This window comes from Hevea brasiliensis, chromosome 11, assembly GCF_030052815.1.
Source record: "Hevea brasiliensis isolate MT/VB/25A 57/8 chromosome 11, ASM3005281v1, whole genome shotgun sequence".
In the NCBI taxonomy this organism is placed as follows: Eukaryota; Viridiplantae; Streptophyta; class Magnoliopsida; order Malpighiales; family Euphorbiaceae; genus Hevea; species Hevea brasiliensis.
Window position 1 is genome coordinate 13,353,607 of NC_079503.1, and position 19,993 is coordinate 13,373,599.

General features: G+C 35.9%; 1 protein-coding gene across 2 annotated transcripts; it reads right to left on the reverse strand.

The window, feature by feature from the left end:
- Positions 1-782: 782 nt before the first annotated feature.
- On the reverse strand, positions 783-19,420 carry LOC110654577 (beta-adaptin-like protein A). 2 transcript variants are annotated; one of them, XM_021810612.2, is made up of 12 exons: positions 19,256-19,420; positions 18,610-19,126; positions 18,330-18,454; positions 11,591-11,789; positions 10,609-10,837; positions 10,322-10,488; positions 9,955-10,164; positions 9,555-9,665; positions 5,249-5,425; positions 4,029-4,466; positions 1,238-1,568; positions 783-1,033 (listed from the first exon to the last, which is right to left on the reverse strand). In XM_021810612.2, the coding sequence occupies exons 1-11, from the start codon at positions 19,306-19,308 to the stop codon at positions 1,278-1,280; spliced, it is 2,517 nt and encodes an 838-aa protein (XP_021666304.1). In that variant the 5' UTR covers positions 19,309-19,420; the 3' UTR covers positions 783-1,033; positions 1,238-1,277. The 2 variants fall into 2 exon arrangements, with proteins under 2 accessions (XP_021666304.1, XP_021666303.1); XM_021810611.2 differs by having other exon boundaries at positions 783-1,568.
- Between the last annotated feature and the right edge of the window lie 573 nt (positions 19,421-19,993).

A 19,993-nucleotide genomic window follows, 5' to 3' on the forward strand; every position in this document is an offset into this window, starting at 1 on the left:
ATTTTAACTATAATCTACAAAATTTTTTAAATATCTACTATATTAAATTAAATTTATTTTAATACTTATTATTATAAATCCAAATTTAAACTAGTAAAAACTATATATTATCTAACAAAATTTTAACTTTAAAGAGCTAAATGAAAATATAATCAAGAATTTCTTTAAAGCCCAAAACTACTTAATTTTATACTTTTAGCTTAGATTAAGTTAATCTTATTCTTGATGATTTGCTATTATCTTATAATTAGATAAAAAATATTCTGACTTATTATGAATACTTAATGTTATCTTAAATTTTTATATGATATTTCTCTTGAATAAGTCATTATGTTTATATTATTTTGTTAATATTTTATATTAATATTAATATTGTCATTTATTATTATTATTATTATTATTATTATTATTATTAGAAATATATAATTATTTTTTTAAAAGAATATAATAATGTTAAAATTTTGAGTATAGAAATTGAGAACCAAACCAAATTAGAATCAAAACTGAAATCGAAACCCGAATAAAAAATAAAACTAAACTGCAACCTAAAGCATTTAAAATTGAACCGAAATTAAAACTAAAATTTGATTTCTCCTCTAATTCTAAAAAATGAAAAAACTTAAAATTCAATTCTGATTCCGATTATTACAAAAAACCAAACTGAAATCAAAACCTCGCAGCTTAATCACCCACGTTAGTGCTGCTCTGCTAAGCTTGTTAACAAGCTCAAATAGGCTGCAATACCGTACTACCACCCAATATGCTCTTGACAAGCGTCTATATAGTTGATGAAACCATGGTAGAAATTTATTTTTATTTTGGATAAATTATACACTGCTGAAAGTAGGGATATAATCACTCAATAGGTAAATTTAAAATGAGATTACACCTGCCAAAAAAAATCATAAAATAAAAAAAATTAATCCCTTCATGGTAATTCCCGAAAAGAAGAAAATCACAGTAGCTCCCCATTTGCATCTCTGCCAACAAACATTTCCCCCTCTAGAAACTTGCCACACAGGTTAGAAGAAGGCTGGACAAAATGGTGTAGAAATTAAGCAACAATAGCATCCTCATAGAGAACTATAAAAATAAAAGGCAAAGAAAACTCCTCTTTTTCAGTCTCATTATACACTCATCTACAGCAGACCAACAACGGATTTCTTTCTCTTTTCTTTTATTTCATTTTTCACTTTCCATTCTTCCTGAGGCAACTAGGGAAAAAAAACAAAAATACCTATTTTCTGCTGGTAACTAGCGAGAAAACTTGCAAGGGTTCATGGAAAACCAAACTTGGACAAGGCTGATAGGAACAAAGTTGAGAACTCCTGGGAAGTATTCTGATCATCAACTTTGATAGTTATCTGTGCTTTAGCTGATGATGTGTTGATTTTACATTCTACAAGATAAATAGATGATTCTTCTGCTTTTTGAGCAAAGAAGAAAAACTTGAAATTGGGCGATTGACCACCTGATGCAATGCATTGAATGGAATGGGATTGCATGTGACGGAGGAGGGCTTGAGGTGCCGTCAATGCTGCAACTCCTTGAGGATTTAGAGAATGCTCCTGCAACAAATTTAATGTGATTTATTAGAAACATGTAGGGTTTATTTGGCATTACTATTGAAACTACTATTGAGAAAAACACTTTTTTAAATATATTAGTCAGAGCATTAAAAAATAATTTAAAATTAAATTTGATAAGTTTTAGTTATTAGAATACTAAAATAGCAAAATAATTTTTTTTCAAACTGCTTTTTTCAACAGCATCTAAATGGTGCTTTTTCCCTACAAAGCAGTTTTATCCTTAAAATCTTAATGCCAAACAGGCGCGTAATTAAAGTATCATAGGGCGTGGTAATAGGTAAATGCAGAGTTGAGAATAGCATAGTTTTTCCCATACATATACTCAACTCAATTTAACTCAACTAAGCTTTTATCCTAAAAATTTGGAATCGGCTATATGAATTCTCTTTCTCCACTCTAAACGATTTCGGGTTAAATCTTCAGAAATGTGTAATGCTTCTAAGTCATGTTATACTGCTCTCCTCCAAGTCAGTTTAGGTCTATCCCTTTTTTTTTTTTTCTATCATCTAACCTAATGTACTCTACTTGTTTAACTAGAGCCTCCGTATGTCTACGCTTCACATGACTAAACCACCTCAGTCTCCCTTCTCTCAACTTATCCTCAATTGGCATCACTTTTACTTTTTCTCTAATACTCTCATTACGGACTTTATCTAGTCTAGTATGACCACTCATCCACCTTAACATTCTCATCTCCGCAACTCTTATCTTAGACACATACGACTCCTTTAGTGCCCAGCACTCACTACTATATAACATGGCCGGTCATATGACTGTACGGTGAAATTTTCCTTTTAACTTATTGGGAATCTTGCGATCACATAAAACTCTCGTGGCACGTCTCCACTTCAACCTTCTAGCTTTAATACTGTGACTAACATCCTCCTCACATCCCCCATCTACTTGAAGGATTGAGCCGAGATATTTAAAGTGATTACTTTGAGACAGTACCACTCCATCCAAACTAACTCCTTCCCTATCACCAGTTCGGTCTTCCCTGAACTTGCAATGCATGTATTCTGTCTTCGTTCTACTTAACTTAAAGCCCTTTGACTTTAGAGTACTTTCCAAAACTCTAGCTTTCTATTGACTCCTCGCGTCTCATCTATCAAAACTATATCATCCGCAAGCATCATGCACCAAGGGATACTCTCTTGTATATGTTTCGTCAATTCATCTAAAACTAATGTAAAAAGGTAAGGACTTACAGCTGAACCTTGATGTTATCCAACCGAGATAGGAAAATTTCTTGTGTCCTCTCCTACTGTGTGCACAATAGTAGTTGCTCCTTCATACATATCTTTCAACACTTGTATGTACCTAATAGATACCATCTTTTGTTCTAACACTCTCCATAAGACATCTCTTGGAACACTATCATAAGCCTTCTCCAAATCAATAAAAATCATATGTAGATCTTTCTTCACATCTCTATATTTTTCCATCAAGCTTCTACTGAGAAAGATCGCTTCCATAGTTGAACGACCGGGCATGAAGCCAAATTGATTGGGAGAGATAGAAGTGTCATGACGTAGTAGATGTCCCACAACTCTCTACCACAACTCTCTACCACAACTTCATAATATGGCTCATGAGTTTAATTAATTCCCCTATAATTTGAGTAACTCTATATGTCTCCCTTATTTTTAAAAAAATGTACTAAAATACTCCTCCATTCATCAGGCATTTTCTTTGAGTTTAGAATCTTATTAAACAATTTAGTTAACCATGCCACTCCCATATCTCCCAAACACTTCCACACTTCAATTGGTATTCCATCGGGTCTACAGGCTTTACTCACTTTCATTCTCTTAAGTGTTTCCTTTACTTCTAAAAATCTAATCCTTCTAGTATAATTCACATTCTTTTCTATTGCTCTATAGTCTATATTCATGCTATTACCATTTTGATCATTATTAAAGAGATCATCGAAATAATTTCTCTATCTTTCTTTAATGTCCTCATCTTTCACCAATACTTTTCCTTTTTTATCCTTAATGAACCTAACTTGATTGAGATCTTGACATTTCTTTTCTCTCCTCCTTGCTAATCCATAAATATCTTTCTCCCCTTCTTTAGTTCCAAGTTTCTCATATATGCTTGCAAAATTACTTTTCTTCATATCCTATTCACAACTCCCATTCCCACCACCCTTGATGTATATTATGGACTTTCAAGAGGTTAAGTTCCTCACAAACACCATAAATGTATTAACTAAAGGGGAGCAAAGACAGAGAGAGAGAACAATGCAGACAACGTCAGTAAATAGGAGAAGATTAAGCTACCATCTACAGAAATCATTGAAGTTTGTTTTTTTTTTTAAATGGAATGGAGATGCATTTTATATTATTTTTCTCCTTTCTCTTTTTCTTCCAGAAAATAAGACACAAGTACAAAAGAAACAAATAAAAATTACTTCAAGTAAACATAGAAGTGAACCTGTGATACAGATATTGGTAGTTGGCGCCATTTTTGCTGAAAAGTGGCCGGATCTAGGACAGCTCTGGAATTAAGCTTCAAAGGAGGAGGTGCAGGTGCTGCTGGTAGACCAAGACCTAGCAAATCATCAATGGCAAAGCTAGCCTGAGGACCTGCTACTTCAAGGTTTGAAATCAATGAATCTGATTGTGCTTGTGAAGCAGCAGCAGACACTGATGAAGCATCATATAAAGGAGCACTATATGCAGAACCATTATTACTGGCACCTCTGCTTTCTTCTTTCTCTGAAGTACTTAGAAGCAGATCCTGATCATTTGCCTCAACTCTATTTGCTCGTACAACATCATTTGTAGCTTCTGCCCCAATAGATAAATTGCCAAGCTCATCTGAAAACTCAAATGGTCCCCGGTGTTCTTTATCAGTGAACATGTAAGATGGCTGCAAGAATTTGAAAGTATAAGTTAATTCAAAACCCGCCCCTTGAAAAAAGTTTACCTACTCTAGACAAGCTGATAACAATCAGAATCATGGATTGCAATTATGGAATATCAAAGCCATTTACAAAATTGTCTGATTACTAATGGTAAGCCAAGAATGAAAGCTGGCAAAATTCAAGAACTTCTTGATAAAATGTTAGAAACTTAAGAATTGACAATAAAATGACACTAGATAAACTTTATTTTATTATTACATAGTCCATTATGCTGTCACAACATGTTGATGGATAGATCATTAATTCCCATGAAGCACTACACAATGTCAATCTCAATGACCATTGGCATGTCAACTTCACCCTGGCCCATTCTCTCTCTCTCTCTCTCTCTCTCTCTCTCTCTCTCTCTCTCTCTCTCTACCTTATCATCTCTGACTTTCTTTTTTTACATAATGGAACTTCAAAATGATTCAAAACTATTACTGTCATGCACAAAGTGAACTCATTTAATTCAGAAAGCACTCAAGGGAACTGTAGTTACCTTTTGGTACACCACAGAGAGTTGATAGATCATTAATGCCCATGAAGCACTACACAATGTCAATCTCAATGACCATTGGCATGTCAATTTCACCCTGGCCCATTCTCTCTCTCTCTCTCTCTCTACCCTTATCATCTCTGACTTTCTTTTTTACATAATGGAACTTCAAAATGATCCAAAACTATTACTGTCATGCACAAAGTGAACTCATTTAATTCAGAAAGCACTCAAGGGAACTGTAGTTACCTTTTGGTACACCACAGAGAGGCTATTAAATTCATCAAAAATGCGATCTTTTATTTCACTGCTATGCGTATCAGCAAAGACAGAAACAGGTTGCTTTGGAGGATTCACAACACGTTCTGCAATTGACACATTGTATTGCAATAGCCTGTAGTAGAACAAGGCTCTATCATGAACATCCTGCAACCAACTGAAAGTTTAATTGTGTTTCCTTACACCAAAGAAATTGAATAACATTGATAAATATGCATGTCAAATTCAATAATTATACAATAGCTAAACAACAGATGTTACAAATCTGAACTTTTCAAAATTTAACAATTTAGTGCTTTAAATTTTTTTCCTATCAATAAAGTGTTTGAATGGAACATTTTATTTCGATTAGGTGCATCTGGCCAGATTTACTCACCAGAAAATTAAAATGGACCATTTTACCAATAAACAATATCACTTTTATTCCTCCACCTCATTTATCAATCTTATTTTTTCCCTTACCTCTTTTTCTTTTTTTATTTTAAAAAAATTTAGTTAAACTTATTTGGTTTTCAAGAAAATGAGAAAAAAAAAATAGTTGTTACCAAAAAAATATGAAAGTTTAAAAATATTTGGGAAAAAAATAAAATATATAAAAAAATTAATCAAATAATGATTGTTGGTTGTAACTCCGCCAAAGTAGTTTGTGCTTAGCTGGTCCCAAGCACGGATAAAGGAGGAGGGTTGCGGTAGGTGACAACCAGCGTAAAAATTTCGTCACACCTTCTGATATGGATTCAAATGATATAAACGTTGGGGCGTCCTCTACTAACAACGCGCTACATCAGAGCTCGGGTGTAGTGAGAAATATGCAAGGGTGTAGGGCGTTCACCGAAAGTGACGCGCCATGCCGGCGCCCGGGTGTAGTGTTAAGTGAGCAAGGGTTCCCACATTATGGACGGGTGTGGATAAAGAAGTTAGTCCATAGGATAGATAGTAGAACAGATAGTGGAACAGAACATAAGATAGATATAGAAAACAATAGAAGATATCATAAAAAGAGACCAATTAGGAGGAACAGGATAAGAGGAGGATCAGGGTTGGTACTTGGAATGTTGGATCACTTACAGGAAAATTAATGGAGCTTGTGGATATCCTGGAAAGGAGAAGGGTGAATATTGCTTGCATTTAGGAGACTAAATGGGTAGGAGAGAAAAACAAGAAAGTGGGTAATTCAAGGTACAAACTGTGGTTTACCAGAAAGGAGAAAAATAAGAACGAAGTGGGCATAATCATAGACAGGACATTGAAAGACGCTGTAATAGCTGTGAAAAGAGTAGGAGATAAAATTATACTAGTAAAGCTAGTACTAGAAGGAAAAATAATAAATATAGTTAGTACTTATGCCCCACAAATAAGACTAGATAGTGAGAGTAAACAAAGGTTTTGAGAAGATATGGATGATTTAATGCAAAACATACCGAATGAAGAGAATATTTTCATTGGTGGAGATTTGAATGGACATGTAGGAAGTGATAGGCAAGGCTATAAGAATTTTCATGGCGGTTTTGGTTTTGGCAGTCAAAATGAGGAGGGAAAAAACATCCTAGATTTTGCTATGGCATACGACCTAATACTAGCAAATACCTACTTTATAAAAAGAGTCACATTTAGTGACTTTCAAAAGTGGGCAACATAGAAGCCAAATCGACTTCCTTTTAACCAGGAAGACAAATAGAGCTCTATGCAAGGATTGTAAGGTCATTCCAGGAGAGGCTTTAACAAGTCAACATCGGTTAGTGGTCTTGGATGTCAAGTTTAGGAACAATTCAAGTAAGGTCAGAAGAAATAGTGTAGCTCGAACAAAGTGGTAGGAGTTCAAAGGAGTAAAGCAAGTGAAGTTAAAAAATGAGCTTCTCGAGTCCGAAGCATAGAAGCTGAATATCGAGGCCAATGATATGTGGATACAGATGGCATCAAAGATTAGAGAAGTAGCTAGAAAAGTACTTAGAGAGTCTGAAGGACATGGACCACCCTCAAAAGAGAGATGGTGGTAGAATGAGGAAGTACAAAAGGCAGTGAAGAGAAAAAGGGAATGATATAAGAAATTACCTAAATGAGATAATAATGAGGCATATGAACAGTACAAGATAGCAAAGAAAGAGGCAAAAAAGGCAGTTATTCTAGCAAGAGCACAGGCCTTTGAAAAGTTATATGAGAAACTTAAAACTAAAAAAGGGAAGAAAGATATTTATAGATTAGCAAGGAGGAGAGAAAGGAAATGTCAATATCTCAATCAAGTTTGGTGCATTAAGGATAAAGAAGGAAAAGTATTGGTGAAAGATGAGAACATTAAAGAAAGATGGAGAAATTATTTTAATCGTCTCTTTAATAATAGTCAAAATGGTAATAGCGTAAATATAGACTATAGAACGATAGAAAAGAATGTGAATTATACTAGAAGGATTAGATCTTTAGAAGTAAAGGAAGGACTTAAGAGAATGAAAGTGGGTAAAGCCTGTGGACCCGATGGAATACCAATTGAAGTGTGGAAGTATTTGGAAGATATGGGAGTGACATGGTTAACTAAATTATTTAATAAGATTCTAAACTCAAAGAAAATGCCTGATGAATGGAGGAGGAGTATTTTAGTACCTATTTTTAAAAATAAGGGAGACATACAGAGTTGCTCGAACTATAGGGGAATTAAACTCATGAGTCATACTATGAAGTTGTAGGAGAGAGTTGCGGAGTATCGACTACGTCATAATACTTCTATCTCTCTCGATCAATTTGGCTTCATGCCCGGTCGTTCAACTATGGAAGCGATCTTTCTCGTCAGAAGCTTGATAGAGAAATATAGAGATGTGAAGAAAGATCTACACATGGTTTTTATTGATTTGGAGAAGGCTTATGATAGTGTCCCAAGAGATGTCCTATGGAGTGTGTTAGAACAAAAAAAGGTCTCTATTAGGTACATACAAGTGTTGAAAGATATGTATGAAGAAGCAACTACTATTGTGCGCACAGTGGGAGGGGACACAAGAGATTTTCCGATCTCAATTGGATTACACCAAGGATCAGCTATAAGCCCTTACCTTTTTACATTAGTTTTAGATGAATTGATGAAACATATACAAGAGAGTATTCCTTGGTGTATGATGCTTGCGGATGATATTGTTCTGATAGATGAGACGCGAGAAGGAGTCAATAAAAAGCTAGTGCTTTGGAGAAGTACTCTAGTGTCAAAGGGCTTTAAGTTAAGCAGAACGAAGACAGAATACATACATTGCAAGTTCAGTGAAGGCCAAACTGGTGATAGGGAAGGAGTTAGTTTGGATGGAGTGTTACTGTCCCAAAGTAATCACTTTAAATATCTCGGCTCAGTCCTTCAAGTAGATAGGGGATGTGAGGAGGATGTTAGTCATAGGATTAAAGTCGGATGGTTGAAGTGGAGACGTACCACGGGAGTTTTATATGATCGCAAGATTCCTAGTAAGTTGAAAGGAAATTTTATTGTACAGCCATACGATCAGCTATATTATATTGTAGTGAGTGTTGGACATTGAAGGAGTCGTATGCGTCTAAGATAAGAGTTGCAAAAATGAGAATGTTAAGGTGAATGAGTGGCCATACTAGACTAGATAAAGTCCGTAATGAGAGTATTAGAGAAAAAGTAGGAGTGGTACCAATTGAGGATAAGTTGAGAGAATAGAGATTGAGGTGGTTTGGTCATGTAAAGCGTAGACATACGAAGGCTCCAGTTAGACAAGTAGAGCACATTAGGTTGCAGGATAGAAAAAAAAAAATGGGTAGACCTAAATTGACTTGGAGGAGAGTAGTACAACGTGACCTAGAGAAGCATTACAAATTTTTGAGGATTTAACCCAAAATCGTTTAGAGTGGAGAAAGCGAATCCATATAGCCGACCCCAAATTTTTGGGATAAAGGCTTAGTTGAGTTGAGTTGAGTAGAATGATTGTTGGTTGTATTTAATTAATTTTTTTTTTTTTTTTGTATTGGAGGGGGAAAAAAAAAGGAAAAAAAATAAATTTTTAAGGCGAGAAAGAGACAGAGAGAGAGAGTGAAAGGCATGAAGAGGGGAAAGGGGTAAGGATAACACAATTTATAAGGGTAAATTTGTTCATTTTAATATTCCATTTCCAGCCTGTCAATCCAGTCAAATGCACTTAATTGAAAAAATGTCTCCATTCAAACACTTGATTGGTACAAAAATAAAGTTCAGACACTGAAATGTCAATATTTGGAAAGTTCAGACCCCATTCATAAAATTAAACCCACCCCAACAAAAAAAAAAAAAAAAAAAAACCCATACCTGGTGGAAATCAGCAAGGCCTGCAGCTAGTGCAGCTCCTAATGCTTTCTGAGTCTCAGGTGGTCTCTTAAAAAAACATTTCATTACTGCTGTGAGGAGATGCAAACGAACCTGTGCATTGCAATCATTTTTCATTGATTCAATAAAAAAGCACTAGAAAGTAGAAAATGTAAAGCAAATCTGATCACAAACATAAAGCTACGGAACAATTGAATGCTCCAGAAAAACTAGATTGCCCCTTTTTTTGTACAATGAAAATTTTATATCCCTTGACGAAGAGAGAGGTCAAAGCCACTACATGATGCAGGTAGGGAAAATGAAAATACGGAACCCGAAATAGCCAAGGGATCATAAATTAAAAATGAGGGAAAATTGAAGAGCAAAAGGGCAGTTTAATTACCTCAGCAGAATGCTCATCATCCCAATTCTCAGTTAAACCCTCTAGAATATAAGGAGCATCATTCATGTCCTGAGAATATTCCCCTAACATCCATATAAGAGCTGCTTTGGCCTTGGGTTCTTGAACATTTTTGCTGCTGATATTCCCAACAACTGCGATGCAATCATGACTCCATTGAGGGTATTTCCTCAGTAGATCTTTAACAAGAACCTGCAGAAAAGAAGTTATCAATCTGATTGCTGATACTTCATTAAAAACAACTTTGCCATTTCTTTGCTTGCAGGATCAGTTTTGCAGGAACCAGAAAGCAGTAGCATTTACATGTTTAATAGTGAGCATTTGAATGAGCACAGTTGTTATTGCTTACCAAAGCTTCAGCAGTCACATAGTCCTTTTCCATCTCCAAAAACTGAAGCAGCCTATCAACAATAGCATTCACATCATACTGCTGCAGTGCTATCTTTCCAACAGCCCGAATTGACTCTCTTGCAATCGGAATATCAACATTTGCAGCATATTCACATAATTCTGTCACTGAAATTGACTCAAGAAGTTTATTCATCAGTCATACTGAAAAGGTAACAACATAGGTTCTACCCATGTCAACTTTTCCCTTAGAGCCATAAAAATGACATTGAGAAGCTGTTTGCTCACCAATTTCATAAGTATTGGTCTCATTTGCAACTGCAGTCAACATTTCAAGCTTCAATTTTTTGACATAAGATGGTTCATTGTACTGGCAATAGAAGTGTTTGTAATCTGAGGAGAATATGTATGGTGCACGCAGTACCAAGAGATGCAAGTGACTTAAAACTGCATAAGATTGCTCTGGACTTCCAGAACTGACTAAAGTAAGCAGAGGAGCTTTAATACGTTCATATACCTAAACAACAAAAAATTTCATCAGTGAAATACTGACATCATAAAGTAATAGCAATCTAATTATAAAGTCTGGTCATTCTAGACAACCCAGGTTAAGAGTGGCATTACAGCTGAGGGAAACATTCCCTGCCACGGTGCCACCAAAATAGGCCTACCTTCAAAGAAAAGATCAAATAGTATTATAGGTGTCTTCCCCTCAAATCAAACATCCCACAATGTATTTTTATCGCTAAATCTCTAAGTGCTGGAAAAAACAATTCATCAAACAAATGCTGCCTCAGGAAGAAAGTAAGAATGAGGAAAGCAAACCAAAGAAATGCAACAGAAGTACTTTACCAAAAACACTTCCAAGTTTTTCTTATGGAGACAATCTTAGGTCTGTAGTTTAACATGGAAGATCATATTTACATGTATAACTAGAAGAAATTTATTTTTCAATAACATAACTGACAAAGAGAGAAAGCTTTAGTGTGTCAAACTGCCACAATAATGACAAAACTTTTTATTTGCCACGAGAATGTCTTGTTAAAGAAAAAAAACATGAAAAATTAACTCAAGTGAAGTAGATTCATGTAAAATTTTTCATCATGAACAAAGTGGACATGCAAAAAAAGATCAAAAATCAAATTGCCTCACAACAACTATGTGTTATGTGATTCTGTAAACACAAGAAATTCTCTTCAAAAAGAAATATCAATCCAGTTCCTGTGCTGCCTGATTTAAATATGAAATAGAAAATACTTTCAATAGTCACCTCCTGATGCACATCAGCCATGGACAAGGTCAACTGTAGAAACACTTTGATGGTTGCAAGGACAACAGCGCCATTTGCATGCTGAAGTCTATCTTCAAGGAGATTCATGATATCAAATATCTCATTGCTATCTGCAGGTACATATTTAGCAACCAATTCAAGCAGAAGACACTGTGCCCATTCACTAAATTCCTTGATCCTGCAAATTAAAAACTAGTAAGAAAGCTAAAAATTGTCATCGTTTGACAGGAAGAAACCCAAAGATGTTCAGTGAAAAATAGCCACAAGTTCACACCACACAAACAGAACAGAGGTTTTCTGCAATTTCCAGGATCAAAGAAAAAAAAAATCTGCTGCTTATTATTATTATTATTATTATTAGACATTTCATGTTATTACATCTGGATTCCAGCTCAAACTATTATTCTCCAATTCACAGCAGAATTAAAGTGACTTTGTCTATTTGTGTTGTTCTTTCTACAACTAGAGTCATCATGTTCTCTCTAGAGGCTACTTCGATGTAGTCAGAGGCAGAACTGGGGGGTGCAAGTAGGAGCCTTGGCCCCCCCCAAACATTTATAAATTTTTTTTTATAGGTGTAAAAAATTTTTATTTTTTATTTTTTGGCCCCCCCAATAAAAATTTTCTGGTTCCGCAACTGGATATAGCAACAAAAAAACACAAAATAAACAACTTATGCGACGGAGGTAATCATGTTGGTTGACCACTATGGGATGTTTTTGTATGCTAAAAAAGGCTGCAGTAGGGATAGCTATGATAGGAACTATGTAAAAAAGCATTTACATGGTAACAACATCAAAGGTTAACTTATTTGTAAATGAATCTATATTATATACCATAAATAGCTAAGATATGTGTATCTGTAGTGATTGTGTGAATATATTTAGGTGCTAGAATCGTGGCTATAATTACGTATTTAATTAGAATTGTATTTCCTATTTAGTTGCCCTGTACAAATTATAAATTGACACCATTGGCTTGAGGGAATAATCAAGCTCTTCAATCATTCTCAATATTCTTCTTCTGTTCCATTTTCTCACATGGTATCAGAGCCCTCGGTGGGTCTGATTTGAAATCTAAAACAAAATCCTCATAGGGAGGAACTTTCCCTCTTTTTCCAGTCACTTTCTAGGAGTTCGTGGCTGTCACAGCCTAGCCTAGTGGATTACCCAGCCCAGGATCAGCCTCAACCACGCTGGTCCCGTCACCTGTTTCTCACTTTTTTGCCACTACCTCTTCATACGGTAGGCTTTTCTGACGTATTTCTGAGCAACATTTCAGTGTGCTTCTCTTGTCAACATGTCTGAGATTGAGGAGTCCTCCAATACAGCCTCCAACACAGGTTCTGAGATTCTCACACCCATATCCAACACAGGTTCTAAGATTCTCAAACCCATATTTTCTTCCATTGGTAATTCACCAGCTATTACTACTGTTAAATTAGTAGGAAGTCAAAATTATATGTCTTGGGCTGCATCAGTGAAATTATGGTTTATGGGGCAGGGGTATGATGACCACTTAGTTAAAAATGCCATAGATATAGCTTTAACAAATAGAGCTAATTGGACTAAGATTGATGCTCAATTATGTAGTCTCTTGTGGCATTCTCTAGACCCAAAATTACTTAATATTTTTCAGTCTTGTAAAACCTGTTGCAAAGCCTGGACTAAGGCAAAAACCTTTTATACAAATGATGTGCAGCGTATTTATAAAGTAGTATCAGATATGGTTCATCTGCAGCAAAATCAACAAGATATGTCTAGTTATTTGAGACAGGTAGAATCACTGAAAGATGAATTTAATTCTATCATGCCATGCACTGATAACATTTCTGAGCAATAGCGGGATAGGTTCTTCATGGTTTTGGCGTTGATTGGGCCAAGACCTGACCTTGATTCTGTTAGAGACCAGATATTAACTAGTCCGGTTATTCCCACTCTAGAGGATGTGTCTGCCAGGCTTCTACGCATCTCACTCGATAAGAATAATTTCTCCGGGATTGAATCTTCAGTTTTAAGAAAGCGAATCCATATATTCAACCCCAAATTTTTGGGATAAAAGCTTATTTAAGTTAAGTTGAATTGAATCTTCAGTTTTAGCTGCACAAAGTGGAAACCAACTGAGACAGGGTACTTATCAGAGAGGCAAAGGTGAAAGGCTCCATTGCACTTATTGTGATAAGAGTAATCACACTCAAGACACTTGTCGGGTCCTTCATGGTCGACCACCACACCCCATTCAGTCAAATAATATGGGCCGATCAACTGCTCATATGGCTCAATCCAGTAAAAATGGTATTCTTCCATTACCTGATGGAAAGGATCAGATGTCAAATTCTATCCTATTAACTGGAGCTGATTACAAGGAGTATTTGCAATATCAAACAACCAAACAACAATCTTCTAGCAGTGCTCATTCTGGTAATTCCTTTGCTTGTCTAACACAATCTTCACTCACTAGTCTATAGATTCTAGACTCTGGTGCTTCTGATCATATATCTGGTAACAAAAATCTTTTCCCATCTCTAGTTTCTCCTCCAGTTTTGTCTAAAGTTACTTTGGCTAATGGTTCACAAACTTTAGTAAAAGGCATAGGAGAAGTAAAAATATTTCAATCTATTCCTTTAACCATAGTTTTGTTCACTCCAGAATGCCCATATAATTTAATCTCCATTAGTAAATTGACTAAAAATCTCAATTGTTCTGTCACCTTTATAGCTGACTTGGTAGTTATGCAAGACCGGAGTATGGGGAAGATGATTGGATTAGGATGTGAGTCACAATGGTTGTATCATCTTTCTACTTCAAATTCTCCAGTTGCTCTTGCCTCTACCACTTCCGCTGATCTTCTTCACAATCGTCTGGGTCATCCGAGTCTTGCCAAATTGTAAAAATTAGTTCCTAGTCTTTCTAGTTTATTTTCTTTTGAATGTGAGTCCTGTCAACTTGGAAAACAAAGTCGTGTTTCTTTTCCCAAGCAAGTCAATAATAGGGCTAAGTCCATGTTTGAAATTGTCCATTGAGACATTTGGGATCCAAGTCGTGTCAATACAACTTAGGGATTCATTATTTTGTTACTTTTATTGATGATTATTCTCATTGCAATAGGTTATTTTTTATGAAGACTCGTTCTGAATTATTCTCTATATTTTAAAAATTCTCTACTGAAATACGTAAACAATTTGGTGTTTCTATTAAAATACTTCGTAGTGACAATGCAAAAGAATATTTGTCTATTCCCTTTACTCATTTCTTATCTTCTCAGGGTATTACTCACCAAACTTCATATGCTTATACCCCTCAACAAAATGGGATTGCCGAACGAAAGAATCGCCATCTAGTTGAGACTGCCTGCACTTTACTCATTCACCATAATGTTCCTCTTCGTTTTTTGGGAGATGCTATTCTTACTGCTTGTTACTTAATTAACCGAATGTCTTCTTCTGTTTTGCAGAATCAGAGTCCTCATTCGATTTTCTTTCCCGACCAAGATGCCCATCAGTTGTCCCTACGTGTATTTGGTTGTATTTGGTTTGTTCATGATCACACTCCTGGCAAAGACAAACTTCAGCCCAAATCAATAAAATGTGTCTTTTTGGGATATTCTAGACTTCAAAAAGGTTACAAATGCTACAATCCACTTACAAATAAATACTTTGTGTCAGCTGATGTAACGTTCTTTGAAATATCTCTCTATTTTTCCTCCAACACCAAGATTTTTATTCCCACTGCCTTACCAGTTCCTACTCTTCCTCCACCACCAATCAGTCCACTACCTCTACACCTCTACTCACGTCGTCCTCATCCTCCCTCTAACACCATTGATGCTTCTTTGCTTGATACAGGTACAACACCAGCTTCTGGTGACTCTTGCCCTCCTTCATCTTCACCTATTCCGGTCTCGCCTTCAGCAGACGATGCTACTCCTCCCATTGCCATCCGAAAAGGTATTCGTTCGTCTCGAAATCCTCATCCTATTCATAATTTTGTGAGTTATCATCGTTTATCTCCTTCTTACAATGCTTTTGTCACCACTTTGTCTAATGTATATTTACCTAAGATTGTTAGAGAAGCTTTGAAACATCCAAGATGGTGTAATGCAATGGTTGAAGAGATGACTGCTCTCCATAACAATGGCACTTGGGATTTGGTGCCACTACTGAAGGGCAAATCTACTGTTGGCTGTCGATGGGTTTATACAGTCAAGGTGAGGTCTGATGGCTAGATTGATAAACTTAAAGCTCGCCTTGTTACAAAGTGCTATACTCAGATCTTTGGCCTCAATTACAGTAATACCTTCTCTCCTGTGGCTAAGATTGCCTCGGTTCGCCTTCTTATTTCCTTAGCTGCCATCCATCACTGGCCACTTCATCAACTGGATATCCAAAATGCCTTTTTACATGGCAAGCTAGCTGAGGAAGTTTATATGGAGCAACCTCCAGGGTTTGTTGCTCAGGGGGAGTCTGGTTTGGTGTATCGCCTACGGCATTCTTTATATGGCTTGAAACAATCTCCGAGAGCATGGTTTAGAAGGTTCAATACTGTAGTCGAACAATTTGGAATGTCTCAGAGTGAAGCTAACAATTCAGTATTTTTCCACCATAATGGCCATTATAAGTGCATTTATCTCGTTGTTTATGTTGATGACATTGTTATTACAGGAAATTATCATGGTGGGATCTCAAAACTCAAACAACACTTATCCAGTCATTTTCAGACTAAGGATCTTGGGGAGCTAAAGTATTTCTTGAGGATTGAAGTGGCACAATCCAAGACAGGTATCGCCATTTCTCAAAGGAAATATGCTTTGGATATACTGACAGAAACGGGCATGTTAGACTGTAGACACGCAGATACTCCTATGGATCCAAATGTCAAACTTGTTCCTGGACAGGGGAGCCATTGGAGAATCCTGGTAGATACCGGAGATTGGTTGGAAAACTCAATTATCTTACAATCACATGCCTAGACATCTCATTTGCTGTAAGTGTGGTCAGTCAATCCCTTCAAGCACCATGTAGTAGTCATTGGAATGTAGTTATTCGAATACTCAGATATATTAAAGGAGCTCTAGGATAACGCTTATTATATGAAGACGGGTCATTCACAGATTATTGGTTACTCAGATGCAGATTGGGCAGGTTCTCCTTCAGACAGACGGTCTACTTCAAGTTATTGCATTATGATTGGAGGTAATTTGATTTCTCGGAGAAATAAGAAGCAAGATGTGGTTGCTAGGTCAAGTGCAGAAGCAGAATATCAAGCTATGACTTGGGCAACTTGTGAACTTGTATGGTTGAAACAACTTCTGCAAGAGTTGAAGTATGGAGAACTTAAACAAATGTAGCTAATCTGTGACAATCAAACTGCACTTCACATTGCCTCTAATCCAATGTTTCATGAGAGAACGAAACATATAGAGGTGGATTGTCATTTCATCAGACAAAAGATTGAATCTGGGTGTATTGTCACTAGCTTTGTTAGCTCAAATGACCAATTAGCAGATATCCTAACAAAATCTCTCAGAGGCTCTCAAATTGAATATATTTGTAACAAGCTTGGAGCATATGATTTGTACGCTCCAGCTTGAGGGGGAGTGTTAAGATATGTACTATAAATAGCTAGAATATGTGTATATGAAATGATTGTGTGAATATATTTAGGTGCTAGAATCGTGGCTATAATTACGTATTTAATTAGGATTGTATTTCCTATTTAGTTGTTCTGTACAGATTATAAATTAACACCATTAGCTTGAGGAAATAATCAAGCTCTTCAATCATTCTCAATATTATTCTTCTTCTATTCTATTTTCTCACACCAGCCATTGTCATTTCATTTACTCTCATGAAGAACAAATCCATATCAAGGTATATGCATTGCAATTTTAGCAAATGGAAGGGAAAGTGATCCAACTGGGATGGCTTGGATGGTGTAGAAATCTCATAATGCATAAACTCTATATAAAAAGGGATGCAGGAAGTGCAGAAGATGTCAAACACAGGACAAAAGCAAGATGGGTGAAGTGGAGAACTGCAACAAGAGTCCTATGTGATTGCAAAATACCAGCTAAGTTGTAGGGAAACTTTTAGAAGACTGCAATTCGATCAATCATGATATATAGCTATGAGTATTGGATGGTGAAGAAACAATCCCTATTCAAGATCAGGGTGGCAAAAATTGCGACAAGGGTCCTACATGATTGCATAATACAAAATAAATTGAAGGAAAAGTTTTACAAGGTTGCAATATAACCTACGGCAATAAGTATTCAGCAGTGAAGAAAAAAACATTTACACAAAATTAGCACAGCAGAAATGAGGATGCTATGATGCATTTGGATAAATAGGACTCAGCAGATAAGGAATGAATGTATCCATAGGTAGATGAAAGTGTATCCAACGAGGAACAGTCCAGAAAAGAGAGATTGAGGTAGTTCACAAACATGCAATCACAAATCAACAAATGCACCAATAAGGCCTAGCACAATGAAGTTGTAGAAGACAAGTAAGACCTCACAACACTGGGAAGTAGTGATAAAAGATTCAAATAGACAACCCACTAGTTTCAGATTAAGTCTTAGCCCAGTAAAAAATGCAGAACTATATGTCTATTGTAATCAATTCCAAAAAACTTAGAAATTAAGTTTCTTGTGTCATAAAGACATGATTGCAAGTTAACCAACCACTTTAAGGTTTAAACCACGCTATAGAACATACCGATTCAAAAGGTAGAATATAACAGGCTTGCTAATTAAAGTTTCTTTCTCCCTTGAAGCCTCCTCAGAAGTGCTTGCTTCTGAGCTCCAAATTTCTTGCAGGGCGGATAAACAATTTGCAACAACCTGTAGAAACCACAATATAGAAAATCCACGAACTAATACAAAGCATGCTTGCATATTAACTAAATCATAAGACAAGGCAAATTTCCAAAGAAAAAAGAAGAAAAAAAGAAAAGAAAAACCATAACACAAGGCAGACAGAAATAAGATGACTTCACCTGTGTGTCAGGGTCATGGAGCATCAAATGCTTTAGCGTTGCTGGAAAATCTGCATCAACACAAGTTGCAGCCGATATATGATACAATTTAAGAACACCCATTACAGCCACCATTCTCACATAGCTATTATTGTCTTTCAACCCCGACCCCAAGGGCCCTACCAAATATTCCACCAGATTCTCCACTCGCAACGAAGACAAGCTCCTCAAAGCAAGCCCTCTAATCATTGGATCCTCGTCCTTACAATCTCTTTGAAGAAAATTGATCGTCAATAAAGCAAGTTCTGGATTACCCTTGGCATAATTCCCTACATAGAGGTAACACATTTTCTTCAAGACGATATCGGAGGTCGCCGAGCACATGACCATCTCGCCGAAAAGAGACGACACATCGATGCCAATCGTCATGTAGGAAATGACCTTCTTGAAGAGCTCCCTCTTAGAATCGTCCACTCCGGGAGCTCGGCTGCCCGCGAGCTGCCGGAGCTGCGTTTTCAAATCCGTAACTTCGCTTTTTCTGAAAATGTAACGGCAATTACATGGCTTAAACGCTTACTAAAATAGAGAAAACTCGATTGGGGGGTGTTCAGAGCTTGAAACTTAAAATTAGGGGTAGGGCTTAGGGTTCAAGAGAAGCTAAACTTACCCGGACGGTTGAGACGGCGACGGTGATCTTTGAGACTGTGCCGGAGGAGCCATGGCCAATCGATTATGCCAATTGCGAGCCGTACTAGTGAGATGGATCGAAGCTGGTGAGATCTCAGCAAAGAGTAAACATGGAGGAAAGTACTGTCTGTGAATTTGAGAGATGGAGGTGACAAAGACGACAAAATCTAATTGGTACTATTTGTAATCATGATGAGATGGCAGTATTTTATTGGTCTATTAGATGTAGGACCCAACGATGTGAGAAAACTGTTGATTAATACGGTGCGTTTTCGATCGGACAGTTATCATTGACGAGATTAAAATTAAAAGAAAAATTAAGAAATTTAAAGCCATTGGATTTGGACTGATTTAACAAATACTTTTATACAAATAAATATAAATGTCAATTTAAAATAATTTTCAGATAAAAATAAATTAAATTTCAAATTAACTAATTATAAAAAAATATTATAAATATAAAAATTTATTAATCTATTTTTAATTAATAAATTTTAATTTAATAATATTAAAATCATTTCTTATTCTTTAAAATTCTATTTTTCTTTTCTTCCTTTAGATAGAATTAGTTATTCTCTTTGACCCTTTTTTCCTTTATTTAAAGGCATCTATTAATTTAAAATTATTATTAACCACTTTTATCGTATAAATTTAATCTTTTAAAAATTACAATAATTATGATGACAAGCTCTATTAAAAAAGTTGAAACATTTAAATA

What these genes read in the sequence shown, in the direction of transcription:
- LOC110654577 (XM_021810612.2), bottom strand. Translation starts at nt 19,308, where the DNA reads ATGGCTCCTCCGGCACAGTCTCAAAGATCACCGTCGCCGTCTCAACCG. An exon ending in TCTCTGTGGTGTACCAAAAG is followed by an intron (nt 4,467 to 5,248) that starts GTAACTACAGTT and finishes AAATTCTTGCAG; the next exon opens with CCATCTTACATGTTCACTGA. An exon ending in TACCAATATCTGTATCACAG is followed by an intron (nt 1,569 to 4,028) that starts GTTCACTTCTAT and finishes AATTTGTTGCAG; the next exon opens with GAGCATTCTCTAAATCCTCA.